The sequence below is a fragment of the Lissotriton helveticus genome, chromosome 10 (assembly GCF_964261635.1).
Source record: "Lissotriton helveticus chromosome 10, aLisHel1.1, whole genome shotgun sequence".
NCBI lineage: Eukaryota > Metazoa > Chordata > Amphibia > Caudata > Salamandridae > Lissotriton > Lissotriton helveticus.
The window spans coordinates 43414088-43435412 of NC_136071.1; the positions used below are offsets into that span (position 1 = coordinate 43414088).

The window sequence follows — 21325 nt, forward strand, 5'->3', positions numbered from 1 at the left end:
ATATAGCAGTCTATGGAGACTCTGTCCAGGTGCTGAACTGCTATCTCTATAGCAGTCTATGGAGACTCTGTCCAAGGTGCTGTACTGCTATCTCTATAGCAGTCCATGGAGACTCTGTCCAATGTGCTGAACTGCTATCTCTATGGCAGTCTATGGAGACTCTGTCCAAGGTGCTGAAGTGCTATCTCTATGGCAGTCTATGGAGACTCTGTCCAAGGTGCTGAACTGCTATCTCTATAGCAGTCTATGGAGACGCTGTCCAAAGTGCTGAACTGCTATCTCTATAGCAGTCTACGGAGGCGCTGTCCAAAGTGCTGAACTGCTATCTCTATAGCAGTCTATGGAGACTCTGTCCAAAGTGCTGAACTGCTATCTCTATAGCAGTCTATGGAGACGCTGTCCAAAGTGCTGAACTGCTATCTCTATAGCAGTCTATGGAGACTCTGTCCAAAGTGCTGAACTGCTATCTCTATAGCAGTCTATGGAGACGCTGTCCAAAGTGCTGAACTGCTATCTCAATAGCAGTCTATGGAGACGCTGTCCAAAGTGCTGAACTGCTATCTCAATAGCAGTCTATGGAGACGCAGACCAAAGTGCTGAACTGCTATCTCAATAGCAGTCTATGGAGACGCAGACCAAAGTGCTGTGCGGCTCTCGCTTTAGGAAACTCTGTCCAAGGTGCTGATCTGCTGTCCCTATAGCAGTCTATGAAGACTCTGTCCAAAGTGCTGTACTGCTATCTCTATAGCAGTCTATGGAGACGCTGTCCAAGGTGCTGGATTGGTATGCCAGTCAGAGTGCCGAGCAGTTCGCTCCAGAGCTGTCTGTGACGCTGCTACTCTTGGCACTGAACATTTCTCCCTATGACAGCCTGAAAATACGATGGCTGGGCTGCTTGACTCTGCCTGACCCCTGGTAATTAATTACCCGGTGCACGTCTCGTAGCTATAATAGACAGGAACCAACCACATTCCCCCCATTCGCCGAGGCGAGGTGAGCACAGACAGGACACTGCAAATTCAGGCCCTGCCGATACACGGACGTACCCGCGCGTGTAATTTGCTTTCACCCAGACTGCCCCATCCGCGCCTTCAACCAGTACCCGTAAAGCGGGCCAGAATTTTCACCGGTTCTTCGAAGAACACACTTCGCTATTATCAACCCTGAAGTCTCACCGGTATTGACCTGTTGACGAAACACGTGTCGGCTGGCGTTGTTTTCCTTTACGAATATCATCTACATAAAACAACTTTCATTCAACTACCGGTGCTGACTTTCTTGGAATTACATTATTGTACCTAGACTGTATACTCTGTACGTGTGCCCAGGACTTGTTGTATGTTAGCTATGTTAGGGGCTTTTGCCCATAACTCACACAGGGGTTTAGGGTCTTCCCCTGCCCTGGCTGCACCGTAAACACGTGTTCTTCATTCTTCCACCACATTACACCCATTAACCTGCCTGAGCGCCACTCTTCTGCCCCTTCCTAAATAGCTTACACATTCACACCGGGCTTTGCTTTGTCCTCGTGGTCCAGACCAAACTGCCAGACATGAGGTGCCACATGAGAAATACCTGTCCCTGTCGGCCTTGCTGTTCCTCCTTTAGCGGGAAACATCCTTTACAACGCAACTTTTACTCCGCACTACCATTACGACGCAACTATTACAACGCAGGTCAATATAACGACTTGCGCTGGAGGGTGCTCTAGGATAGAGAATAGTTTAATTACTATCCAACACCTTCCCTACTATCCACGGGGACTGGAGTTGGAATAGTAAATTAAACTATTCCACTATCCAGCACCCCCCAACGCAAGTCGTTGTAACGACTTGCATTGTAAAAGTTGCGTCGTAATGGCATGCGGAGTGAAAGCATGCGTTGTAATGTCATACATCCTCTTTAGCACCAGCGCTAGGCACCCACCCCTGAGTACACCGCTCTTACACTAGTAGAATACATTAGCACAAAAGGAGGTCAGTGAAACGCAATAAACAATCTTAGTCCCTGGTAAGTACTTTGGGCTTGTGACTACTTTTACAGATGCCCAAGGGCTCTCAGGGATTACTGGACTCATCTGGTGATTATGAGACACTTTTAGCCCTCCCTGTTCTGGGTCTTACCTTACTGATGGACTCAAAATTGAAGATCAAGTGCACCCCTATAGCCAGTGCTTTAATTTTTAAATTATTTATTTCAATATATAATAAAAGGATTATTACCTGTGGCCCATCCCATTCTTATAGCTTTGGGGGCCGGGAATAGTCTGAATTGTCACACTTTAACCCCATCCCTGCCGCGCGAATTCCGCCACGGTGTGAGGATTTTATTAGGGGACGTAACCCCTTGCATGCTCAGGACAGCCCCCGGCCATCCTACATCACGGTAGGCGTGTGCGGAGGACGGCCAGGGGCCGTCCGAACTCCGCCCACAATTTAATTTTTCCACACAGTCGTGTAATTTGCGCCGCGCTGGAGAAGCGGCAGCGTTCGGACGGCCCCCGGCCGTCCTGAGCACACGCCCACTGTGACCTAGGAGGGCCTGGGGCAGTCCTGAGCACACAATGGATTAAGGTGTGTGATGGTTAGTAGTGTGTTGTTACTACACCGGCAAATTGAAGCACTAATGAGTGGTGCAAGCTAGAGTGGCCTCCTGGCGGGAACCCCATACCTATTATTTCTTTGACAAATTTAGCACTGCCTATAGCACCTGACGCTCAGGGCTGCTAGACAGAATGATCCAATGCTTACTCAGGGTGATGGTGTGGGGTAGAAGCTCAGAACTCAAGTAAGCAGACAGCTACAATCAATACTTCATTGCCCAGCCAGTGCTTTCCTTGAGAATGACAAGTAGGTTATTGATAGCACAAAGCAAATTAATATTATACAGGAGACGCAAAGTACAAACCCAATTAGCACATTTATCATGGGATGTAATAGTTGCTTCAAGGCTACTCCCAGTTTCTTATATATGTGACATCACAAGATCAGGGTGAAAACACAAAAGGTTTGCCAAGGGCTTGTGTTGTACAATCTGCGTTTCCTCTCCCTACAGCTGTAGATAAAATGATAATATAGTTTCCGTGATCTATTTCAAGGTTTTCATCTTTCCTGCAACCTATATTTATTTATTTATTTATTTATTTATAAAGTTTTATATAGCGCGAACAAGATACCGAAGGATATCAGAGCGCTTTACAATAGGTTGGAGGTTCAGTGAGCCGGTATCTCCTCTGTTGGGTTGCCAGCTGGGGCACTACACCCAGGAGTGTAGACTTGCACACCCCTTCTTAGTGTGTCACCACTTGACTCATCCCTAGCCCGGCTGCCGCTCGTGGTGTGGATGTGTGCAGGCGTGGACCTCAGGTTAGGGAGAGGTTGTGCTGCACGGGTGCAGGTAAGTGAGACCTCACCCACTCATGCCAGCCAGAGTGAGAGAAATTCAGAGAGAGGTGATGCTTGTGAGTAAAAATGCCAAATTAGGTTATGACTTTCCTATGTGCCAAGCCATCTGCGGCAATTGTTCTTTTGGGGGGTAAATGACTGGTTACCATCAAGATTTTCTCTTGTGCCAAATTGTCACTGGTACCATTTCTTTGAATCCATTCTTTCATAATTAAGGCTCTTGGTTTTATGGGATTTATTTTTTTAACATTCCCGTCTGTATTTATCCATATTTGTTTTTTTGCCATCTTATTAGTATTTATCTGTATTTTGTTTTGTAAATAAATTCAGTTTGAAAATTGTATATTTCCACATTTGTTTGATTGTTAAATGAGCACTCACATACTTTGATGTCAGTCATGTTTTATCAAATGAACCCCTTCGCTGCGGCGGCTATTCAGCCGCAGCGCTAAGAGGGAGGCGGGGCCGCGCGGCGGTCCCACGCTGGTGACGGAACCGCTCCGTCACGGCTCGCGGGTGAGCTGTGCTTGTGACGGAACGGTTCAGTCACGGCCACGCCCGCTCTTCAGAACGTCAGCGCAGGCGCGGAATTCGTGCCGCGTAGGCGCGGCGAGCGGGCCGTGACGGAACCATTCCGTCACCAGCACAGCCCACCCGAGGCTCGTGACGGAACGGTTCCGTCACGAGCATGGGAGGGGTTAAGCAGCCAAATATAACATAACAATACACCTGCAGGTAAATATTACCATTATTCTACAGATATATGTTGATGTTTACATAAGACTGTATTTAATGAAATTTCATCCTGTTTTTTTTAACTCTCTATAATGTCTATCTGTTCAGATGTTGGCCTGGAATTCATGAAGGAGGCGCCACCTAAAAGTCCAATGTTCTGTATGTTTCTCCTTCTAAAAATAAATGAAGTCAGAAAACACAATCTTTTCTGTCTGTATTTGTCTGTCCAAATGAGTTAAGATGGAAAACTGGGAGCCTTATTCATAATTCATCTTGACATCTCTGATCACCTCAGGTCACTCTCTGTGCAGATCAAGTTCCCTCACCGTGATGTAAGCACAATGTTGGGAGGCAAATCGTCTGCTCTGGGGCGTCCTGCAGGCCTCTCAACGTAGCCCAGAAGTGCAGCTCTTTTCCTGGGTGACAATGGGCCCAATTCCTGTTACTGTACAGCTCTTCCAGGCCCAATTCTTCCAGAAAGTCTTTCTTTTGTTCGAGGATATCTCCAGTAGTCCTCTCCAGCACCCAGTCCTTCCTTCAAGAAGATTCAAGGAAGGTTCTCCTAGCAGGATGCAAAACTTCCAGGTTCCTGGTCCCAAACCTGGCAAAGGGGAGCTGCAGTCAGTGACCTCAAAATAAGAGCTCAGAAATGTTTCTCTGTCTTCACTGGTATGTGAGCCCTGACACACTGGCTGATGAGAAATTCTGGCACAATGACTGGGGATTCTGCTCCATACTCATCCTCAGTTTGCTGATGGAAATTATGTATTCCACAGGTACAGCTCAGGAACTGGGTACAGGTGGTTCCTGGCTTTGTGTGTGTTGTGGGTGAATGTTTGCATTGTTCAGCATGCCATCCATCATTTGTCCTTTTGCTTTTGCCGCCCTAAGTGGGAAGGGTATGCCCAGATGTGCACCCCGTGCTGACTGCATCACTGCTTTAAAGCTAGCCTGGCTTATGAGGAGTGATACCCTGAAACCAGTCCCAGGATGCTTCTTCCCGGTCCAGGGAGGACCTGGCTTGGCAGTTCGGGCTGGACAGTTCCCAAGGGGCACAGGGTCAATACTGATTTGCATACGGCTGGGTCCAAACTGGGGTGGCTCAGTGAGAAAAAGAACAATGGATTAAACCCATATCCTTGTGATTGGGGGTGTATATATGCATAGTTCAGCATTCCATCCATCATTCGTACTTTCTGCTTTCATCGCCTTAAGTGGGAAGAGTATGCCAAGACCTGGGTCCCATGCTCACTGCACCACTGCCTGGCTGATGAGGGGTGATGGCCCGAAACTAGCCCCAGGAGGCTTCTTTCCGGTACAGAGAGTACCTGACTTGGCAGTTCAGGCTGGACTCTTCCCATGAGGCACAGGGTCAAGACTAATATGCATATGGCTGGGTCCAAACTGGGGTGGCATCGTGATCAATAGAATGATGGATGAAACCCAGATCCTTGTGACTGGTGGTGAATGTTTGCATTGTTCAGCTTTCCATCCATCATTTGTTCCTTTTGCTTTTGATGAGAAATTCTGGCACACTGACTAGGGGTTTCTGCTCCATACTCATCCTCAGTTTGCAGGTAAAGCTCAGGGACTGGTTTCAGGTGGTTCCTGGCTTTCTGTGTGTTCCTCTCAGACTGGACAAGCCTTTTTTTTCCTATCTTGTGTTAGGTAAAAAGAGGACTGAGACTGGCAGTTTCCTATCTGGGAAACTCAAAACAAAGGCACAAAAGAGGAGGAGGTTTCCCCCTGAGCACCCTGTGAGAACCCACAACCTGTTGCAGGCAAACCTATGTGGACAAATGGAACAGGAAGGAGGGAAGGCCTATCCGTAGACTTCAAAAAAGGCTCTCAGTCTCCCACAGTAGACATGCTATAGTCTGACCCACGGGACCCCTGTGGCAGATTCCTGCAATTAACCCTGCTGTCTGACAGGCTCCTTCCATCCTCCATCTTGTGAATCACTGCCAGATCATATTCAGGAGAACACAGGACAGGCAGGGACGAATGGGCCTCAGCTGTGGTTGGAGGTGTTTGCTGCTGGTATCCTAGGGTCTGGCCTACTATGGGTCTGCATATTGGGCCACATAGAACCCTTCCTGCACTTGATTCTGAAGATAGCAAGAACAAGCAGTCAGAGACTTCTCAGGGAAGTGGTGGGGGGAAGAGGCTCAGAATTAAAAAAAGACACAATAAGGGACTGTCCAGCCAGTGCTTTACTTTTTTGAAAAAAGAAAAGTACCTTAATCACCCGCACCTCAATACCATACAAAAGGAATACACAGCATGACAGGAAATGTAATCTGTGGATACTACACAGAGAAACAGAAGCTTTAGATTCAAGCGCAACTAGAAGCTCACTGTGGCGCAACGGAACAGCTTGCATGAGTTCTGTGACCCGTAGGCCAGTTTCTGGACTCTGACTAGGCAGTTCTGCGCATGCGCTGTTTTCACGAAGAAGTCGCGATGGAGGAAGAGGGCAGCCCGGGGACGCCGCAGAGAAGGCAACGACTTTTCATAGTCTTTAAATCACTTTTTTACACTTACGCATAATTGTTAATATTGCGGGTGGGAGGCAGGTGGGATGCCAACTCTGCTCCACCGCGAGTGTGCGGAGTTTTGCCTACTCCACCTACTTTACGGAGCGCGGAGCAGGCAAAACTCCACACACTCCGTGGGTGGAGCGGAGTTCTTGCCCACGGTTACTCAGGGCACAATTGGGTCAAATCTGGGAGTCAAGTCTGTTTCTCCTGGACTGTTTTTATTATCTCTGAACTCATAAACAGGCCTTCTGCTTGGACATGCAACTCCTGGGGCAGAAGTGGCTTCTTCTCCCCTTGGAGGTCTTGGGGAGACCCCAGCTCTCTAGCACGATGTGCAAACTTGAGATGATGTCCCTCGCCTCCAGCAAACTGGCAAACAGAGATATCAGACCTAAATCACAGCAGCCGTCTGAATACTCTGTTGAATACCCCATGCCTTGGTCAGTGAAGAGGAGGGGAACGGGAATGAAATGGGGAGGTTTGGGTCCCACTTTTATACATAGATTTCAAATGGGGGAAGTGGGTCCATTGTGAAAGATCCACAAACTGGTTTGCTGTGGTTCCCTTTCACATATTATTTTCTGGTTGCACTGCAGACACTGTCTTTGTGGAAGGCGATGGTTCTCCAGGTAAGCAGTGCCCATATCATAAGCACAATAAGCGTGAAGCTCTGCACCCAGCTGTCATCTGCCTTCCTGAATGGGCCACTCAACTGGAAGACAAAAAAACAGGCCCTGCCCAGAATGTTCTCTCCCTCTAACGACTGAATCTGCTGTTCCAACATCATATCCCTATGTTGAACTGAAATGGCAGTGCTGAGGAAGGCCTAATTAACAATCTCCTGCTGAAACGTGTATAGTAGAATTTCTAGAGGCAGCCCTTTCTCCATTCCTCCATGCTTCAGTGTTTAGGGCTGCACCCTCTAGCTCAGGACAGCAGACAATACACTTCTACTGTCTGGGAAGGCAATGACACTACCTCCTTCTTGTACTATGTACAACCAAGGCCAATCCAAAGTGGGTCCCATTGGCTGCACACACACTTGCAAACAACTTAAGAGTCCTGTTATCATTCACCATACATACATATGTGCACTCAACATACATGCAGGGATGTCACAATGCGGTCTGGATGTGACGTGTAAGCCAAACTTTACACAAGCAGGCATGTGACATTTGAACAGGTAAATAGGCCTGTCCAATACTGTGGACTCAAACTCAATGTGCTGCCGCCACGGCTGACAGTTCATGTCCCACGTGACACAGTCGTTTGGCTTGTGCCCACTGGAGAGTACACTTGGCAGGCTTCCAACCCTAACCTCAGAGCCAGGCCCTGGGTCTTGTGGGTAATACCAGGCCTAGGTCTCAGTATACTTGTAGTATTGCATGTGTGCTGGAGCCATAAGAATATCAGGATACCAGTTTCACAAACAGTCGGGTTACTCAGTGCAGCAGTGGATGTCAGTTCACCATGCAGGTAGGCCTGGGTGTGAAACTCTGCTCCGCTTACAGAGTCTGTGGAGTTTTTTCCGCTCCGCATAGCGCTCTGAGTTGCAAAAAAACTCCGCTCCTCATAGAACGGAGTTTTTTCCTTGCTCGACCTCACCAATGTTAAGTTGGCGAGCACGAGTGAGGAAAATCTTACTCCAGACGACCTCCTGGCGAGATTTCTCACCATTGGCTGTCGCGGATGGTCGCAACCGCTCGCGTTGAGAAACCTTCCATTCGCGTTGAGGAAGTTGCCGCTCCAGTAGAACATCTACTCAAGGAGCATAAAGAAGCAGCGCCCGCTTGCGCTGCGCAGGGTGCTGTTTGCACTGATTCCCCAGCATGGGACAAACACCCGGTGCTAAAAATCTGCACAAACGGTGTGACCCAATGCACTCGCCGCTTGCGGAATACTGCGCAGCGCCGCAGAGTTTTCTGGTTACTTCGCGGAGTTCCGCTAACTCCACTCAGGCCTAGATGCAGGTGACACTCCTGCCCCAACATCTGTCCACACTCAGGACATACCACACAGCACACAAGCTCCATGCTCATCCTGCTACACATACATAGTGCAAACATACACACTGCATCCATGTGCCACATGGATGCAGTAAAACACCTGGTTGTTTGGGACTGAAAGACATTTTTAAATGGGAGAGGCCAGAAGGAGCCTCTCCTTGCAGGCAACAGATTAAAAAGGCCTGCCCTGTGGTCCCTGTGAGCTGACAATACTCACACTCTACAGGAGGAGTGTCCATGCTGTGCCCCTGCAGACACAAGATCCTTACTCTGAATTTCACTCAATTTCCAAGCAGATGCTCAGTGAATCTGTGATGGTCTTGAGGCCAAAAAGTCAAAAATATGCAGACGTGCTATGTATGAGCTCAGGGCAGCTGGTGCAAGCTCTCCAGCGTCATGCGAGGACATTTCCACCTCAAGAGGGCCATATTCTATTCCATCATTTTTTTAGCAGATCGGTGTCGTCAGAAACAGGGATCAACAGTATGCATATCGTTTTCCCTTGCACCGCTACAACCTGCTCTTGTTCTGTCCTTCAGGTGATGCTGGTCCACCCCATCTCTACCACCCCTCCCCCATCCGACCTCTAACCTCCGTCAGCTCTGCCCTGAGTAACACTGCCCTCTCCCCGCCATATATACCCGTGCCCTCCTCCACCTCCGGCAGGCAGATGGTGCCCTGCTTCCCTCCTTGTGTACACCTGTCCTGCCCACCTCTGTTCCTCACATCATGATGACGCCACCGTCCCACGCATCCACCGAGAAACCACCGGCGGCAGATACTTCTCCCACCTCGCCGCCAAGACCTGGAACACCCTCCCCATCCACCTGCGACAGACCCAGGACCTGCTGACCTTCCGGAGACTCCTCAAGACCTGGCTGTTCGAGCAGTAGCTGATTCCCCACCCCCCAGCGCCTTGAAACCCACACGGGTGAGTAGCGCGCTTTACAAATGTATGATTGATTGATTGATTGAGGAACCTCCCTCACAGGGTATAATCTACCCTCCCTCGTCACCTGAGCCCCCAGGCCCAGGCTGCCCCCCAACCTCTGCAGCTAAGATGCAGCTCCCCCACCTCCCCCAGGCACACCCTGCCCCCGATCTCGTACTAGCAGGTGATGTCTGAGACACTGTGGGCCTCATTTATGAAAAGTGACGCATCGCTGCGTGAAAACAGCGATGCGTCACTTCTCATTGCGTCCTCCTTGCGACACCAATGATGGTCATAATTAAAGTATGACGCATCATGTCGCAAGGAGTTACAGATACGTCAGTATTTCTGACGTATCTGTAGGTGCAAAAGTGACGCATTGCTGGAGTGTATCACAAAAGTGACGCAACTCCAGCAACGTGTCCTTTCACATGGGGAAAGCTCCATTTGAAAGGGCCTGCATCAGTCTTACGCCTGCTGTGAGGCAGGCGTAAGATTTTGACGCAACAGCATCCTAAAAGTGACGCAGTGAAATCTCATAGATTTCACTGCGTCACTTTCATGACCGCCCCCTGCATACATTATACCTGGCGCAGGTATAATGTGGTGCAGGGGTTTACAAAGTGACGCATCTACATAGATGCGTCACTTTGTAAATATGGCGCAACAAGGCGCTTTTTTACGCCACTAGTGCGTCACACAAAGTGACGCACCAGCGGCGTAAAAGTGACGCACAGCCTCATAAATGAGGCCCCGTGGGTGTCTCTCTCTGCCCATGCACACACCTGCCCTCATGATGTCTGAGACACTGTGGTCGTCTCTCTCACCCCAGGCACACCCCTGCCCTCCCCTTGCTCTGCCCCGAGACGGGCCCTCCGCCCCCTCACTTACGCTCGCAGCAGCTGTCCGATCTCGTACTTGTCGGTGATGTCTGAGACGCTGTTGTAGCTCTTGTCTTCCCGGACGCCGATGCAGCCAAAAGGCATGGCAGCTGCTCTCCTGGAGAGAGAGAGAGAGAGAGAGAGAGGCGGGTTAGACGTGGAGCTCGAGACAGGACCGGCGGGCCCTGGGGGGGCCGCGCCAGACTCAGCGTTCAAACAGGGTCGGTCGGTGATGAGAGCACTAAACACAGGGGCACGGCATAGGCCCGGGAGCTGTGCAGGGGCAGTGGAACCTGCACAAGAGCATTGGTGCCTGCGTACCTGCACAAGAGCCTTGGGGCCTGCATACCTGCACAAGAGCCTTGGTGCCTGCATACCTGTACACGTGCCTGTGTGCCTGCATATCTGCACAAGAGCCTTGGTGCCTGCATACCTGCACAAGCGCCTTGGGGCCTGCATACCTGCACAAGAGCCTTGGTGCCTGCATACCTGCACAAGAGCATTGATGTCTGCATACCTGCACAAGAGCATTGATGTCTGCATACCTGCACAAGCGCCTTGGTGTCTGCATACCTGCCCAAGAGCCTTGGTGGCTGCATACCTGCACAATAGCCTTGGTGCCTCTATACCTGCACAAGAGCCTTGGTGCCGGCATACCTGCACAAGAGCCTTGGTGCCTGCATACCTGCACAAGCGCCTTCGTGTCTGCATACCTGTACAAGAGCATTGGTACCTGCACACCTGCACAAGAGCCTTGGTGTCTGCATACCTGCACACGAGCCTTGGCGCCTGCATTCCTGCACAAGAGCCTGGGTGCCTGCACACCTGCAGAAGAGCATTGGTGCCTGCACTTCAACGCGAGAGCCTTGGTGCCTGCATACCTGCACAAGAGCCTTGGTGCCTGCATACCTGCACATGAGCCTTGATGCCTGCATACCTGCACATGCGCCTTGGTGCCTGCATACTTGCACAAGAGCCTTGGTGCCTGCATACCTGCACAAGAGCCTGGGTGCCTGCATACCTGCACATGAGCCTTGATGCCTGCATACCTGCACATGAGCCTTGATGCCTGCATACCTGCACATGAGCCTTGGTGCCTGCATACCTGTGCAAGAGCCTTGGTGCCTGCATACCTGCACATGAGCCTTGATGCCTGCATACCTGCACATGCGCCTTGGTGCCTGCATACTTGCACAAGAGCCTTGGTGCCTGCATACCTGCACAAGAGCATTGGTGCCTGCATACCTGCACATGAGCCTTGATGCCTGCATACCTGCACATGGGCCTTGGTGCCTGCATACCTGCACAAGAGCTTTGATGCCTGCATACCTGCACATGAGCCTTGGTGCCTGCATACCTGCACAAGAGCCTTGGTCCCTGCATACCTGCACATAAGCATCAGTGCCTGCACATCAACGCAAGAGCCTTGGTGTCTGCATACCTGCACAAGAGCTTTGGTGCCTGCGTACCTGCACAAGAGCCTTGGGGCCTGCATACCTGTACAAGAGCATTGGTACCTGCACACCTGCACAAGAGCCTTGGTGTCTGCATACCTGCACACGAGCCTTGGTGCCTGCATTCCTGCACAAGAGCCTGGGTGCCTGCACACCTGCAGAAGAGCATTGGTGCCTGCACTTCAACGCAAGAGCCTTGGTGCCTGCATACCTGCACAAGAGCCTTGGTGCCTGCATACCTGCACATGAGCCTTGATGCCTGCATACCTGCACATGCGCCTTGGTGCCTGCATACCTGCACAAGAGCCTTGGTGCCTGCATACCTGCACAAGAGCATTGGTGCATGCATACCTGCACAGGAGCCTTGGTGCCTGCATACCTGCACAAAAGCCTTGGTGCCTGCATACCTGCACATGAGCCTTGGTGCCTGCATACCTGCACAAAAGCCTTGGTGCCTGCATACCTGCACAAGAGCCTTGGTGCCTGCATACCTGCACAAGAGTCTTGGTGCCTGCATACCTGTACACGTGCCTGTGTGCCTGCATACCTGCACAAGAGCCATGGCGCCTGCATACCTGTACATGAGCCTTGGTGCCTGCATACCTGCACAAGAGTATTGGTGCCTGCATACCTGCACAAGAGCCTTGGTGCCTGCATACCTGCACAAGAGCATTGGTGCATGCATACCTGCACAGGAGCCTTGGTGCCTGCATACCTGCACAAGAATCTTGGTGCCTGCATACCTGCACAAGAGTATTGGTGCCTGCATACCTGCACAAGAATCTTGGTGCCTGCATACCTGACGGCGGCCACAAATGAGGTGCAGAGGTAGAGATGTGTGTGGACCTGAGCAGTGGATGAACCATGCTTGTGTAACAGAATATCAGGCAGAAAACCATTGAGGGCCAAAATATGGAGCAGGTGAGAGTGCATGGGTACATATAGATTTACTATTCTTAACTCCACGCCTATGTATCTGGACGACAAATAAGTAAAACGTTATTATACACATACATAAATATATATATATATATATATATATATTAAATAAAGCTTGTAAAGGTAAGCGTAGGATTACTTGACTTACCTCCACATCTATGAACATTTATGATGAGATATATATATATATATCATCATAAATGTTCATAGATGTGGAGGTAAGTCAAGTAATCCCACGCTTACCTATACAAGCTTTATTTCACAATATTGCTTTCCCGATACTTTTGCTTCAATACTTTTGCCCGACGATATTCTGTGGTCGGTATTGTCGTTGAATATCGAAGAGGATGACTGTTGAGGTGCATCGACAGAGCTGTGTCTAGGTCTCCACACGGGAACATCAGGGGGGATACAGGTCGGGTGATGGGGAGAGATGCTTATGGGTCTTTGTACTAGGACAGCAGGTCAGTACTGAGGTGTACTGGGTGACTCATCATTTGATCTGTTATTTATGGAACACTCTGAGCTGTAGAGCACACTGGGACAATACACAGTGGGGTCACAAAAGAGCAGTTCAGTTCATGGTAGCTAAACAACTCCTTGAAAAGCATCACAACTTCAGGATTGGGTCAACTTTGGGTGAGGGTCCCTGCCTTTCAGAGCTCATGAACTTAGACACAGTGCCCCTCATTACTCAAATGTATTGCCTCTTTCACTGACAGAACAGAGCAAAATCTCATTTATCACTCACTGAGAATGTTGTCCTTGCACTGATCCATCAAATGCCAGGGCAATATCACCCACTCACCAGAGTAAAACTGCTGAGTCACCGTTGCATCCGGCCCCATATGCTATACGGCTACCTCATTGGTCAGTTTACACATAAGTCAGCTCATTGGTCTATAGTTTGTCCAATAGGGAGAGTCTTCTGGTGGTGATGGGTGAAAGCTCCAGTCAGTGAGACAATCCCAGTTACCCTTCCAAACAGGAGGTCATTATCCCATCGACTCTCTAACCCGTCACATTAATTTCCATCTGCGCTGAAAAAATGCCACAGTGGATTTTGAAGGAGACCACAGCAGTCACAGTGTCACCTCCCCCCTCGCTGCCCACCCCAAAAGAGACGGATGACTGATCAGCAGAGTCATTTCACCCCTGCCTAGATAAGTATTGTCTTCCTTTGCAGCATTTATATAGCACTTACCACCCTTATATGGGGCACCGACGAGATTCCCCATATGGGCCACAAACGTCATTGTGTAGGGCACCTGGTTGGAAGGGTGTTGTCTTTGTTTTGTGATCCTATGTGGGAAGTGTTTCCATGTCGTGCTTGATGACCGCTGAGCTGTGGGTATCGTCTCACAGCTTAGCAGTGTGATGGGTGAAGAAGTGTGGGGGGTGCACAGTTTATTGTTTTCAGTAAGTTGGCTGCTCTGAGCAGCTCTGCGGGTCCCTCTATTGTATTCCTCTTGATCATGGTCTACTTATCTGGTTCCTGCACTGGGTTGTCCAACCTCATATTTTGTTTAAAGTTGTTGATCGTAAGCAGACATGGGTTGGAGAGAGAAATGGGGAAATCTGCTGGGATGGGCCTTGGTACCATCACCCCATGTCTGAATGTCATTGTGAGATGTAAAGAAGCGGTCATAGTGTGCAGCTAGTTGGAACCAGCAATTATTGGCTAGATTAGAGTCATCTGATTGGCCTGCAATATGTCATAGAACTCTTAACCACGGTGCGGCGGTTCAGCGCAGTGGGCGGGACCGCGGGGGCCAACCGACATGCGCAGCACTACGAAGGAAGTGCGCGCGACGGCCGTTGGCCGACGCCAGCAGCGAAGGGGTTAAGGTATTCCATGCCTGTCCAGATGGTGATACCACACTAATGGCTGGTACAGTACTGGGTGATGGACAAAAGCAGTAGCAGATTTGTGTCTGTGTTAGAGGATTAAGCTAGTGTTTTAGGAATGGCGATGGCTTGAAAGGCTATATATAAATTGGCATTACTAGACAATATGCTGACTCACTGGAGGCCAGCCCTTCTTAGCGTATCTGCATAAAGAAAGCAGTGTGCACTGGTTGGCCTGTTCCATATATGCGGGTGGTGAACCGTAGATTGAACTTGAAGGTGTGATTTTCTTCCTGGGTCCAGGGTCATGGTGGGGGTGTTAGGAGGTGAGCTCCAATGACTGTACACTGGATGACAAAGGCGGTGTAGGCCAGAAGGAGGAGGCATTTAGAGGGTTAATATTGCATTGATATGTTCAATAGAGTTACAGAGATGGAGGAGTTGACAAGTTTGGAGATTTTGAAAAGAAGATATCAACTGGTGGCCCCCAGAGACCTGAGTCCAACTCTCACCTTCAGCACTTGACCAAAGAAATAAAGATATTCAGGGCAAATCACTCTTCCTTCCGGCCCCATCACGACCAGTATTTAAAATGATGCATGTGCCCCAAAAGGAGACAGTAGGTCTTTCCAGCACCCTGATGCATCCCTGAAATCTGCATGTGATCACACGTTGCGCACACACATGCCCCAAGGCCATGTGTTTGTGCAACATGGCACTTTGAAAAATGCACGTGTGCGCATTTTTCAAAGTTTTCGCAAAGTACCATCAACTTTAAATTGACTGTAATTTGCGATCCCAAATTGCGAAATCACAATTTTAAAGTGCATCATGCATTGCATTTAGGGAATCCCAAATTGCGATTCCCTAAATGCATTAGCAATTTAGGTAATCGCAAACTATACGTTTACCTAAATTGCAAGATTGCATTTAGGTTGATGCATCCTAAATGCAAAAAAAATACCAGTCGCAAAGGGGAAGATTCTGCGAATCTGCCCCTTTACGACCAGTATTTAAAATGATGCGTGTGCCCCAAAAAGAGGCAGTAGGTCTTTCCAGCAGTGGGCAAGGGGGCAGGTGAAGTCGTAGACTGAAGCGAGAGGTGCTGAGAGCTGTGGTTTAGTTGCTGACTGTCACAAAGATATGGTTTTGTTGCACTCCCTGGGTCTTTGCATGTGAGTGTAGAGAAGGGCGTCTCTTGTCGGTGCCCAGGAGGAGGTTGCCAGGCTCAGCATCGGTGCTGTGCAGAGGTTGCCCGGCTCAGCATCGGTGCTGTGCAGACGTTGCCAGGCTCAGCATCGGTGCTGTGCAGAGGTTGTCAGGCTCAGCATCGGTGCTGTGCAGAGGTTGCCCGGCTCAGCATCGGTGCTGTGCAGAGGTTGCCCGGCTCAGCATTGGTGCTGTGCAGAGGTTGCCAGGCTCAGCATCGGTGCTGTGCAGAGGTTGCCAGGCTCAGCACCGGTGCTGTGCAGAGGTTGCCAGGCTCAGCATCGGTGCTGTGCAGAGGTTTCCAGGCTCAGCATCGGTGCTGTGCAGAGGTTGCCAGGCTCAGCATCGGTGCTGTGCAGAGGTTGCCAGGCTCAGCACCTGTGCTGTGCAGACGTTGCCAGGCTCAGCATCGGTGCTGTGCAGAGGTTGCCAGGCTCAGCATCGGTGCTGTGCAGAGGTTGCCGGGCTCAGCATCGGTGCTGTGCAGAAGTTGCCAGGCTCAGCATCGGTGCTGTGCAGAGGTTGCCAGGCCCAGCATCGGTGCTGTGCAGAGGTTGCCAGGCTCAGCATCGGTGCTGTGCAGAGGTTGCCAGGCTCAGCATCGGTGCTGTGCAGAGGTTGCCGGGCTCAGCATCGGTGCTGTGCAGAGGTTGCCCGGCTCAGCATCGGTGCTGTGCAGAAGTTGCCCGGCTCAGCTTTGGTGCTGTGCAGAGATTGCCAGGCTCAGCATCGGTGCTGTGCAGAGGTTGCCAGGCTCAGCATCGGTACTGTGCAGAGGTTGCCAGGCTCAGCACCGGTGCTGTGCAGAGGTTGCCCGGCTCAGCATCGGTGCTGTGCAGAGGTTGCCCGGCTCAGCATCGGTGCTGTGCAGAGGTTGCCAGGCTCAGCACCGGTGCTGTGCAGAGGTTGCCAGGCTCAGCACCGGTGCTGTGCAGAGGTTGCCCGGCTCAGCACCGGTGCTGTGCAGAGGTTGCCAGGCTCAGCACCGGTGCTGTGCAGAGGTTGCCAGGCTCAGCACCGGTGCTGTGCAGGACAGCCTGGTCTCTGGATGTTTTGTGGTTTCGGATGAGAGCAGATAAAAGGGGCAGCTGGGAGGTCAGACTGCAGACTTGCTGGAGTCAGGACTGAGGCTGGAACGCTTGATTAATACCTCTCAATGCTGGCACGAGGAGTGGACAGTATGCTGATCTCAGCAATAGCTTTGCGCACAGACACATTGTCTGCACTCTCTTCAAACGAGACAGTCTCCATGGACAACAAGTAGGGGTCCCATGCAGTGATCCAGCACCTAAATAGGAAATTAACATTCCAAGGAAAGAGATTTACTTTGGAAGCACAGAATTATCAAAATTACTAGGCACTTACTTTCAATTGTGTTTTTTATCCATATGTTTGCGGTGGATATTTTGATTAAGGTTCACTGGGAAACATGATATTGCAGATTTGTAAACTGCCTTTTACACTCACTTTTTTAATTATATTAATTTTATTTTTTGCAGTACTCAAGAGAGACCCTCCAATGTTTAGGGTTTGGTGAAAGGTGTATCTGTGTTTTCTGTTTTCCTTGCAGCTAGCATCACATGTATGTCTGAGAAAGGGAATGATTCTAGTGTGTAAATGCAAAAATAAACAAAAAATAGGGTCACTTTCCTTACATGCAGTTTTCTATAGCATGAACTAGGCCCAGAGGCATTGGAGCGCTTTACGCCACCACCAGATAACATTACAGAGGGTCATATTATTTTTTCAGGTTCACGTACATTAAGTGATTTGCCCAAAATCACAGGATATCGAACTGATGCTGGGACTTGAACCTGGTTTCCCAGTTTCAAAGTCAACTAAGTCCACAACCTGTCACTGTTTACTGCAGTAATTGTTATCTGGGAAACAATCTTTACAACGCAACGTTTACAACGCACTACCATTACAACAAAACTTTTACAACACAACATCCATTACTTTGCATGTCATTACAACGCATACCATTACAACGCATAACATTACAACGCATAGTACCCTTACACTATCCAACACTTACCCTACTGTTGCACCCCCTGGAGTTAGAATAGTAATTTTTACTCCTACACTATCCAACACTTACCCTACTATTGCACCCCCCTAGAGTAAGAATAGTAATTTTTAACCCTACACTATCCAAATCTTACCATACATGCAATGTAATGTTATGCGTTGTAATGGTATGCGTTGTAAAGGTAGTATGCATTGTAATGGAATGCGTTGTAAAGGTAGATTTTAAAAATTCGTTGTAATGGCATGCGTTGTAAGGGAATGCGTTGTAATGGATGTTGCGTTGTAAAAAATGTGTTGTAAAGGTATGCGTTGTAAAAGTATGCGATGTAACGTCATACATCCTGTTATCTGGCGGGCATAGGAGAAGAGCAGAGACTGATTTATCTCTGCTGCCTGCATGGAGTGGAGGAGGACAAAAATAAGCTGAGGAACTCCCTCTCTGCCCCTCACCAACCTCCATATCCCCATACTAGAGTCCTCTCCCCTGCTGCAGGCCCCTGAAAAGTAAGTGCTAATGGCTTCCCATCAGCAGCTCATTGAGGCCTCTGTCACACCTGGAGGGGGAGAGAGGGCAGGCAAAGCTCATGCTGTGACCGCCGGAGCAGCCTGATGTCATTCTGCCTCTAACCTTAGCCCGCTGGCCTGACTTCAACTGCATGGGGTCATGTTAGTTAAGGCTGTAACAGCAGCCTCTCGCTGTGCACCATGGGTTGAGTCCGAACAAATGGCCCACTAATTGGCCTCAGCCAGAGGCCCATCGGCCGATGTCCGATTACCCGCTTTGCCAATCCGAGGCTGGTCTCCACATGTAAGACAGTGTGTGAGTATGTGTGAGAGAGTATGGGCCATGCCGGCCAGTCCGCCTCTTGTCGTGGCATGCCAAAAGGAGTTTTCGGCTTACAGAGGCATTCATGGCAACATACTGGCACTGAAAACCCAAACAAAGACCAACCTTTAGCTACAAAAATTTTACTATCCTTCTTTCTTCGGTATTAGAGAAAACTGGTCAGTTTTCCTAAGTTTGTATTGGAAAAATACAGGGGCCGATTCACAGAACTAACCTAAGACAAAATCCTAAACGTACTACTTTTGGGTATTCGCAGAAGTTAGGATTTTGTCTTAAGTTTGTCTTAAAACAGACTTAAGACAGACTTAAGTTAGGATTTTGTCTTAAGTCTGTTTTAAGTCTGTCATAAGACAAACTTAAGACAAAATCCTAACTTCTGTGAATACCAAAAGTAGTAAGTTTAGGATTTTGTCTTAAGTTAGTTCTGTGAATCAGGCCCACACTGTTTTGTTGAAATAACCTTCACCCACCAAAAGGTCCCTTAGTGGCATGCTTCTTCATCGGGTTCTTCCCACCCGCTCTGGGATGGGGGCGTGCTATGACTGACGATGACAAGGGAGCACTTGTTAGTGGAGTGATGCTATGTGTGATATGAGAGTGGTAGGGTTTGAGTGGATATAGTGGGATTAAAAAATACCTGGCTGTGTGGAAACTAAATTGTAATACTCCTTGTAGCTGGTATTATCAAAGTGGGGGAGTAGAGGTGTATGTGCTACTATCTCGCTCGTCCACATGTTTCGAAGCCATCCCCATGACTTCTCTTCAGGACCAAAAAGTGATGCCTGTACCACTCTATGTTAGAAAACAACCTGGTGGTTTTGCCTGCTCAAGTTTATAGAATGTAGTGCCTATGTATAAACATGCACTGGTAAAATACCTAGTTGGTATGATCATACGAGTTTTAGTTACTAATGTTACCAAACTATAGCCCCATGAGGATTTTCACGGGAGGGGAGGAGCGCTTGTAGTCACACAGTTGTTGGAGAAGTGTGGCTCAATGGTTAGAGCGGCAGACCGTGATGCAGATATCTGGCCCGGACCAGGGTTCAATTCCCGCCTCGGCGGGTCTTGGGCTCAATTTCCCCGGACCTGATAATTCTCTCCTCGGTGCCTATTCTAACCATGGGTCCCACGCTGTGACTCTGGGCAATAGCTTGGTTAATATCCACAACGGACCCAACAGCGCTGGGATGCCTGGCTACACCCTAGGGGTTCCCAGAAGTGGACATTTCACAGGGAAAAGCCAGGAAGGGTTCCACAGCGGTATGCGTACAAGCGCCGAGATACCCTCATGGGTCGATTTGTGCGCTATACGAGTACTACTACTACACAGTTGTCAAAGTTATTCGTTCACCCTAGCAAAGCCTCCGCGTGGTGCCGATGAGCCAGTCTGCCTCTTGTCGTGGCATGCCAGAGGACGTTTTTGGCTTAGCGAGGCATTCAGGGCATTCAGGGCAACATTCTGGCACTGCCATATTGGAGGTAGTACTTGGCATAAGGGAGGGGGCCTGCTGCATAATGGAGGCCTTGGCATACTGGAGGTAATTCTTGGTATATGGGGCACATACACCGAGATAATGGTGCACACATTTCAAAGGTGACCCTAGGCTTGCGCCACTGGAAGTATTCTGTTCTGCATCTGTGACGTTGCCTGCACTGTTATAAATTTACCACTATTGCCTCATAATCCATGTTTGGCTGCATAATGTGCAAGTTGTAACCCAAAAATTACTTCCAGTTCAAACAGATGAAAAGTTACTAAAAACAAGACAACGTGTGTCCCCGCGCAGTGGACTGGCCATCTTTCAATTGTCTATTGCTGTGTTTGTGTATTAAACTGGTGCTAATAAGGTGAAATCTTTTCCTAAATAGTATTACGATGTGTAAAAATGACAAAAAGTATGACGTAATACTGTCACAAAATGTGGCACATTACGCTAAATATTTTGACTATTGTTGCTGCATAATTTACTCAACCGTGCCACATAAATTCACTGTCATTGTGCAAGGTATTAGGAAGGAAAACTATGCGGTATGAAGGTGGTCAAAAGTGTGTGTGTGGGGGGGGGGTGACAACCGTGACAGGATGCTGGACCTGACATACTGGAGGTGATGACTGACATATAGGGAGCACTCACCCTGAATACATTTTTTAAATAAAAATGGGGTAGGTAAACTGGTTGGTTAGGCTCAATTGAAACACTGTGAAATTCTTAAAAATTCATTAAGTGCCCTTTCAGAGCCTGTGAGTGCTTAGCAAATCTATGAGAAAACTCTACTTTAAAATGTACTTTTTTACCCTATTTTGGCCCCTGAATTTTCTCAAGGGGAGACCCAACCTAACCATCCTAGAGGAAGTCGGTCTCACTCAGTTCTGCGCACTGGAATTCGTGCCAAGGATTACACACCACCACTTAAAAAGATCACTAGATCCCTCGGATCGACCACGCCAATCACATAATAATAATCCTGTATTTGTAAAGCGCACAGCTACCCATAG

At 49.1% G+C, this 21325-nt stretch overlaps 1 protein-coding gene across 1 annotated transcript in view; it reads right to left on the reverse strand.

Moving 5' to 3' along the window:
- Nucleotides 1–10602, reverse strand: part of LOC144785022 (caM kinase-like vesicle-associated protein) — a 115080-nt gene extending 104478 nt beyond the window's left edge. Inside the window, exon 1 of the mRNA XM_078664139.1 lies at nt 10508–10602. Coding sequence (XP_078520265.1) covers nt 10508–10602 — 95 coding nt within the window. The remainder of the gene's footprint in view (nt 1–10507) is intronic.
- Between the last annotated feature and the right edge of the window lie 10723 nt (nt 10603–21325).